Source organism: Lagopus leucura, unplaced genomic scaffold, assembly GCF_019238085.1.
Source record: "Lagopus leucura isolate 7727_CA_CO unplaced genomic scaffold, USGS_WTPT01 Super-Scaffold_100002, whole genome shotgun sequence".
NCBI lineage: Eukaryota > Metazoa > Chordata > Aves > Galliformes > Phasianidae > Lagopus > Lagopus leucura.
In genome coordinates, this window is record NW_024962263.1 from 1,557,731 (window position 1) to 1,566,067 (window position 8,337).

An 8,337-nucleotide genomic window follows, 5' to 3' on the forward strand; every position below is an offset into this window, starting at 1 on the left:
CTCATTCAATTCCCGTGGGTCCACCACTCATGCCTCTCAAGGTCCCTCTGGATGGTGTCTCTTCAGAGTACTGAAAGCACTACTTGACATGAACAACACACTTCCTCATTTATTGGGAGGAAAGGATTTCTTGAGCATCATGTGATGTCACTCCAGCAAAATATTCCAAGGAACAACAAGATGCTTTTTGTGATTTCCTCTAAGTATATGAACAACTAAAAAATATATAGCAAATCTGTTCGGCAGTAGGAGTGAGTAAAAATTAGTATGTCACTCGTAACAACACTACATTTTTAAGAAAGTTCCTACAATTCCTTTGTATACTGTTCGATATTAAATCTGCCAATAAATACATACATGCAAATTGCTAAGGAAAGACACCAGCACAAGCTTTTCCTTTCGTATGACATTTGTAGGCAGCCCGTGGAAGGGGCCGCCCTCAAGCCAGCCAAAGCAGCCGGGGGCAAAGCTGTCAGCGTGCAGATTGCACAGCCACACTGGTGACACCAGAGAAGGCTCCCAGCTCCCAGCTCCCACTCCGAGATGGAGCTCGGAGGGAGGAGGACCGGGCTTTCCTCCTCATCTCCTCACGCAAGGTTTCTGCCTTGGATTTCAGCACCCTCGCAGCACACTGTGGTGCCCGTGCAGCTCCGGGTAGCCCTGCCAATGCAGGCCCGGGAACCCTGGGGAGGGGAGCACCTGGCTTTACAAGGCCCCCTCTGTAAAGCGCGCGTTTCACGGCGACCAAGGAAAGACCCACGGTGTTTGGGGATGGGGTTGGGGTTTATTGGGTATAGGGAAAGGGTAATATGGAAAGCGGCGACGCCTTTAACAGTGTCACCGTGAGCGTCGCCAACAGTGAAAGGTGGTCCTCGTTGAGCTGTTGGGTGACACTTAGTGGATGTCTGGCTCCAGAATCTCACTGCTGCTGGATCTCTCGTGGTCCTCGTCGACGTGCCTGATCACGACTCTCCGGACCTGAGGAGTTCAGTGTAAAGCTCAGTAGTTTTGTGAGCGCAGAGACACGCAGCGCAACGCTGCAAGTCTCTCTGCAGTACGAGAGAGTGGTTCTGCTAATGCAGGTCTAGAGAGAGCAGGCTCCTGGTCCCTGTGATGTAACTGCAGCCCTTGTGGCCAGTCCCGATCTGGGGTAGCCTGCTGTGGGGCTGGCTGACCAGGCACCGAGTCAGGCGGTGGCTGAGACTTCGGCCCGGGCAGATACAGGCTGTGAGAGCGAGGTGCTCGGGGCTCTGTGTTCTGGGAGGAGAGGGAGGGACTCCGGTTGGAGAACGGAGGGCCGCCAGACACTGGCCGACACCTCAGACCCTTCCGCCTGCAGCTGCCTGAGCTGCACTGGGAACCTTCGTCCCCAGCGCCCGCTGGCTGCGTGTCTGTGCGGAGGTCTCCAGCTCCACCGCCAGCCGCTCTCCATCCCACAGGCCCAAGAGGGTCTTCCCTTGGCTTGCTACGGCTAGCTGTGACACGCTGCTTACGGGAGCCCACTTACCACTCTGCGTGACGCCTTCTCTGGCTTTGGTCCAGCAGGGGGTGCAGGTCTGTGCTCCGCTCCTGGCAGATGGAGGAGGCCAGGTGCGTGTGTGGATGGCCGACTCCACCACAGCACTGCAAGCTCACTGTAGGCACAGAGCGGGAGGGAGTGTGAGCACAGGGAGACCGGCCTCTGGCTGGGGCTCCCAAGCTTGGTGCCTGCCACCACTGCTGCAGGTGGCCGTGCCGAGAGCCCGCGTCCAGGAAAGGCCCCTCTTTTGCCCTGGTGCTGCAGGGGGTGGGAGAAGGGCAGTGTGGGAGAGCAAGCTGCCTGTCTGGAGAGCTTTACCTCTGGAGCCGGTCCTGCAGATCCTTCTCTGCGTCTCTCTGGCCCTGCTGCTCACGGGACACCTGCCCCACAATGAGCTTCACCACCTCCCGCAGGGCCTCATCTGTCCTTGAAGAAAGCTTCCTGCAACAGTGAGCACAAAATCCGTCTCACTCTTCAGCCGTGACGCCCCTGCCTCTTTCTTCACCCAGTCTGTTCCACACGTGGCCCCACTTGGCCCCACAGCCACTCTGACGCAGGACAACTTCCACATGTGGGCTGCTTGGGCTCCAGAGAGGCTCGTGGCATCGGGCCCTAACCACGACCGTATCCACGGCCTCAGAGCTCTCAGGGCGCTGCGTGCGGCACCACGACTCAAAAGCTGGCTTCCCTGATGCACAGCACAGGTGACTCACCACCCCCTGCCCCTGGCCTCGGGTGCAGTTGGTGCACGCTTACCGTTTAGGCAAAGCAGCGCTGTCCCAGAAGACTGCGCGCGGCTCTTCCTCGGCCTCTTCCTGCTTCCCCATCATCCTCTCCCTCAGGCTGGGGGTGGAGCTGGAACGCTCTGTCTCGCTCCCAGACAGAAAGATTGAGTATTCTTCCTCGGTGACAGAGGTTTCCTGCATAGGAAAAGACACTCAGTGCTGTGGTGCTGCTTCCCAGCATGCAGCTCCCCGCAAGACCATTCCAGTGGGGACTGCAGTGGGGCAGGAAAAGAATCAGGAGAGGGACCTCAGCACGCTCTTGAGGCCATGTCTCAGCGTGACCAGGGCTTTGTTACAGCGCCCTGTTGGGTCCTCTTGCTCACAAAAGGCAGCAGTCCCCCACCCAGCGCTGCTGCACCAACATTACTGCTCTGGCCCGCGTGCCAGAGGCACCATGCAGTCTCAGCTCCCCTGGATGGGAAAGTGCTGCTGCTTTCTTGCAGGGATGCAAAGTACCTGGGCCGCTGGCAGCTTCACTTCTTCCGGCTCAGCTTCTGTGTCCTTCTCTTGAGACTTTCGCTGCTTGCCTTTTTCTGCTTTCTTCCCTTGCAACTTTTGCTGCTGCTTTTTCTGCGTCACTTTTGGAAATTTCTTCTCCTGCACCTTCTTCTCCTGCTTCACCTCCTTCACCGGCTTCACTGGCTTCACCTCCTTCACCGGCTTCACCGGCTTCACCTGCTTCACCGGCTTCACCTCCTTCACCGGCTTCACCGGCTTCACTGGCTTCACCGGCTTCACCTCCTTCACCTTTTTCGCCTCCCTCTCCTTCCTCACGTTCTTCCCCTTCTCCTCCTCCTTCCTCACATTCTGTCCCTTCACCACCTTTCCTTTCTTGGTCTCTAGAGCCTTTGCTTCGAGGTCGGCCTAAATGCAACAGCAGGCAACGTTAGTCTCTGTGGAGGCTGAGGGCTTTCCCCTCCTGACTCCATTTCACCCTCTACCTCCCGCCTTTCTGGTCTGCTGCCAGGCTCCTGCGGACTCGACTGAAGAGCCCTTCTGCAACAGCCAGGAAAATAAACAACCACTAAAGGCCTAAAGGCAGTCTGGCAGCTGGCAGTTCTAGACAAGCAGTCAGGAACATCCCCAGATCAGCTCCTGGGGTGGCTTTCGGGAGGCTAATGGCAGTGAACAGCTTATTCCCAAACGCCCTCGCTACTGATCTCTCTTCAAGCGAGGTGTCACGTGAACGCGCAGCAAAGAGCGCTGTGAGAGTCACTGATGCTCTTCTACAGTTCACTAAGACAAATGTGCTGCAGCAGTCTGTGCCACGTACCATTCTCTTCTTCTCCCTCGCTATGGCAAAGAAGTCCACCATCCTGGGACCCACCAGAGGAACTACTTTCGCTTGCTCTTCCTTTTCTGGCAAGGATCTCCTCGGGATGGCCGGTAGCTGCCTGTAAAGACACGGTGGGGAGAGTTGACAGGAGGGCAGGAGGTGCTGGGTCTGCGTTGCGTGCTTGAACGTGTTTCAGCAGCCTCCTCAGCAAAACAAGTCTGCAAGAGCCCCCAAATGACTGAGCTGGTCTCTACCACTTCCCTTGGAGACCTGGGAACAGCCTGCGGCGCTGACAGCAGCCCGCAAACACGCTCACTCCTGCTCAAACGCTCCTAGGAAAGGAACACCCTCATCCCTTCCCGGGACGTTTCCTGTCCCTTTGGGCACCGGGCTCGGCAAACAGAAAGGCCCGGTTGGCTTCCATCTGAAGGGAAGCAAGAAAGTCTCTGCGCTCTCGCGAGGAGCACTTGCCATTAGTTACCCAGCTCAGAAGGGATGCTACGGGGCGTTGGTCATGCAGAGCTGCTTGAATCCATACAGCCTCTGGATCTGGGAGAAACTTCGCTCCCACGGAGGCAAGAGCGTGGCACCGCCCGCATTTCTTTGGCCAGGAGTCTCACCTGGTGCGAGGCTCTTTCTCCTCGGCTGCCTGGTCTCTGCCCCGCATTCCAGTCAGTGGCGGTAACCTCTTTGGAGGAAGCGCTGCGCGATGAAGGAGGCGCGTCTCGCAAAGGTCCCCTAGAAAGAGGAAAGGGGAAAACTTCAGAACAGCTGTGCTTTTGGCACGGTTTGGGTCCGACTCCTCATGGCTGTGGGGCAGCGCTGTTCCCTGGGGAACGCTACCTGAGGCCTTCATCTGGTCTGTGTGCTGAAGTGGGGGAGGCCCTGGCAGTTGCCGGTGGTCTCAAAGAGCCACTGTGGGGAGGGGACTCGTTTAGCACAAGAGGAGCTGGCTCTTTCATCTCTTGATGCACATCCCACGCACACAGCTTTGCTACTGGGGCGTGCTCACACCAGAGGAATTGCTTTTGAGACATCGGAGAATACGAAGGGAAGCGAGGGGAGGGATTTCCAGGGCTGGCAGGACAGGCAGCCGAGTGGAGGCCACTGGGAAAGTGTCCTCTGCTGGGATGATCCCCGTGGCCACTTGTGATGGAGGGCTGCCCTGAGAACTCTCTTCGCAATGGATCACTCAGGCTTTCCCATAACGGTACAAAGAGTCACCGGAAGCGTCTCATGCTCTTCCGGGCGCCCTGTGGTAAGGTCAGCTCTAACCGCCTCCAGACAACGAGGAAGGCAAACACAGAGTCCCCCGATGGCAACCCACGGGTCCCTCACCTTTCCTGCCTCTTGCCCAGCCTTGCCCACGTCTGGTCTTCACGTGGTACTTCAGGTCCACCTTTGCTGTGTCGGGCGTTTCAAGTTCGATCTCGTGCGTGTACCTGGAAGAGGAAGCAGCGGGCTGAAGGAAGGGCAACGCTTCCCCTCGCAGCGTGACCCAATAGCGGAGCGACAGAGACAGAACGCAGAGACGCTGTAAGGCCACGCTTCCCAGAGCAGCTCATTCTGGACAACCGTACCAGGATCTCCAGTGCCTGGAGGGGCAGGTGAGGCCCGTCGGTACGTGCCAGTGTTCTTCTGTCCTTGCTGTGAGAGCAGATGAGCTCCCAGCCAATCCCCCTGCCTGCTCCAGAGGAGGAAATATTCCCCTCTCGCTCAGAACAGACCGGTTGCTCCCCACCCACTTATACCCAACAGCCCTTTTCGCTCTCTTCTTGCCCTGCGAGTTTCTTGCAGATTAACGTCCTCGCAGCTCTGAAGGCTCAACTCCACGCCCCCCGCCCGCACCTCTTTTGGGTGGCACTGCGCAGCAGCGACGGTACGAGACAGAGCTCTGCGGAAGCCCACCACGCTCGAGCTCCCGTCTGCACAACCATCTGTTCCTCCTCCAGCCCTTGGGTCCTTAGCGATACCCACTCTCATTTGCCGGACAAAAGAAGCCCAGGGAAAACCAGAAGGAAGACTGGCCTAAATGCCCCCCCAGTTTCGACTCTGGCACGGACGCAAAACGTCACTTTGCCACGCCACGCTCCTCCAAATGCCACCCAACTGAACTAGAGCGAGCGGGGAGTTCCCTGCCCACTTTTCAGGCCTCTCAGCACCGCAAAGTACCGTGGCGAGTACCATCTCACTCAGGCGCGGGTGGCAGGAGCAAGCATACTCACATTGGAAAGACAGTAACGTGTCCGGAAGCCGTTAGGGAAGCCGCGCAGGCACTGCGTGAGATGACCGCCTTGCTCATTTCTGGCATCTGCAATCAGAACGGAAACAGACGATGGGAGGTGGGGACACTGGCAATGGCCGGCAGCTCCAGTCTCTCTCAGCCCAACACGACGAGAGCCGCCACAGGGAAGGGTCCGGGCCTCAGCAAGCCTTGCTGTGCCTGTGCCTCTGCTCCGTGCTCTGAGCTGGGGCTGAGCAGTGACGCGCACCGTTTGTCCCTTGACAAAAAGCGAGGCCTTTTGAGGGCGCGTATCCCGGGGCAGAGCCGGGCCACCTCACGTACAGGAAGAGCTCTCCAGAGCCCGCTTTCCCGCACACCGCCAGGAGCCCGGGTGGCTGGAGAAGCATGGCACGCCAGGAGAGAGCAGTCCCCTCGTCCCCGGAAGGCGTTTAGAAGAATCAGAGGTAGTGCTGGGAAAACGCAAGACCTACCCCAAGAAGAGCCTGCAGCACCTCGGCAGTCCCACTGAGCTTCCCCAGGAAGTCCTCGTAGTACTTCATCTGGACACGCTTCCCTTCGATCAGCAGCATGCCAACATCCCACCAAACGAAGGCAACGTTCTGCCTCTTCCCTATGCAGGCGCTGAACTGGCAGACGGTCCTTTGCACGCAAAGCCGCGCCGCGCCTTCAGAGATGCCGGTTTCCGAGGCTATCTCATCATAAGGAAGTTGCTGATACTCGTCGTGTCCTGGAGAAGCGAGAGGAGAGGAGCGTGAGCACTTGGGGAGCCATGGGCAGGCCACGCTCCAAAGGCAGCAGCTTCCAGGCCCTCGGGCAACGCACTGCTGTTGTGTAGTCTTTGAGACTGTGAGGCGGAACCATTGGTACGTCTCTGTGGAGACGCTGAGATGCGGAGCCGATGAGACCGGAATGAAACCTGCTGCTGAAGCAGCTGAAGGAGTGTGCTGTTACCCTCTGCTGCCATTTGCAATGGCAGACTGTCACACTGTCCCCACCAGAGTGCCAGGGCAGGCTCCTCTGTCAGACTCCACTCTTCCTACCTGCAACGTCTACGTAGTCGTATCGGAGGTCGTGGTCCTGCGCAAGAGCCTTTGCCAGATGAAACACGGGTCTCTCAACAAGAACCACATTGTTCTGCTGGTTGACCACGTGCTCTCTGACAAGGGTGAAAGCGCCCAGTTCAGGAATGCTCACAGCCTGAAAGAGGAGAAAGGGCGGATCAGAAGAAGTTGTGCAGGGAATGACGGAAGACTATTTCCCTCTCGCCCCTCCTCCCCGTGAAGAACCAGAAAGCGCAGTCTTCTGGCTCATAAAGACACAAGCGGGGCTCCCAAACTTGCAGTCACCCCCACAGGATCCCTCTGACTCTGCCGGCAGAGGAAGGAAGCACGCAGGCCCAGAAAATGCCCAGCCCTCTTTCCATCATTAGGCCTGGAGCCCCTGGCATTTCAGAGCTGACGGTGGAGCCAGCCTGCAGCCCCCATCTCGCATCGCGGTGCCCCTCTGCGGCGCGGGTCCTGCTTCCACGGAGGGCAAGAATAGCTGCGCTCCGTGGCAAACGGGCTCTCGGGGCTGAATCAACCGCGAGAGGGAGGAAGGGAGTAGGAGGCAAGTCCCACCTGGTACAGAGCCAGCTGTCGGCCGAGATAATAGGATGTGCTGAACCAAAACTTAGCGAGCTCTGCAAAACAAAAGGAAAGACACGTCAAGCTCCCAGGCGGCCACCTCCAAACCCTTCAGCACGCCCAATTCCCGCCACAGGAACGGCGCGGGATGAGCTGAGCCTTCCGAGCCATTCGGTTCCGCCGGCGGCTTCTGCTCGCAGATCCCCGGGAAGGCAGGCGCCAGGCCGGGAGCACAAGCCAGCAGTCGCGCCCGCCCGAGCGCTCCTCGCACCCCCGGGCTGCCAAGGCAGCCGCTTTCGCGCCGCAACCCGCCCTGCTCAGCCGTCCCCGCCTCCCTCCCTCCCTCCCTCAAGAGCAGGGCTTCCACGCCTGCGCTCAGAGCTGTCACCGGCCCGACAACACGTGCGCGCCGCCGGGCCCGAAGGCCTTACCAGACTTGCGGATCTTCTCCGCAGTCGGAGTCGAGCGGGGTCTCGAGAAGAGGGAGTTCGCCATCTTCCTTCCCCCCTCGCCGCAGGTCAACGACCGCGGCGGGCGGCCGGCCGGCCAAACGGCCCTCCTCCTCAGCCCTTCGCCCCTGCCCTCCTGCTTCTCTCTGCCTACTGCTCCTCACGGAACGGCGGATCCTCCAGAGCACGGCGGCGAGATCAGCTCCTCGGCGAGCGCCCGGAGCCTCGTCGGCCTCTCTGGGAAATGGGGGGTCGGCGAGCTTCGAGGCGGCGCTCACCGCTGCGACGCGCGCCGTGCCACTGTGAGCTCAGGCCGCGTCACAGAGGGGCTGCCGCGCCCTGCCGTCAGAGCGGGCTCCGGGCAGGGACGCCTTCTGGGAGCGGGCCTGCGGCAAGCGGGCTCTCCTGAGCGGGAGAGCGGCGAGCTGCTGGAACGGG

At 59.3% G+C, this 8,337-nt stretch overlaps 1 protein-coding gene across 1 annotated transcript; it reads right to left on the minus strand.

Annotated features, from left to right (window-relative positions):
• Window positions 1–894: 894 nt before the first annotated feature.
• LOC122178598 (coiled-coil domain-containing protein 81-like) lies at window positions 895–7,984 on the minus strand. Its single transcript, XM_042868847.1, has 13 exons — window positions 7,882–7,984; window positions 7,445–7,506; window positions 6,866–7,022; window positions 6,296–6,552; window positions 5,806–5,891; window positions 4,919–5,022; window positions 4,201–4,318; window positions 3,578–3,698; window positions 2,761–3,168; window positions 2,276–2,439; window positions 1,838–1,960; window positions 1,508–1,634; window positions 895–978 (listed from the first exon to the last, which is right to left on the minus strand). The coding sequence occupies exons 1-13, from the start codon at window positions 7,943–7,945 to the stop codon at window positions 895–897; spliced, it is 1,875 nt and encodes a 624-aa protein (XP_042724781.1). The 5' UTR covers window positions 7,946–7,984.
• Window positions 7,985–8,337: the final 353 nt, after the last annotated feature.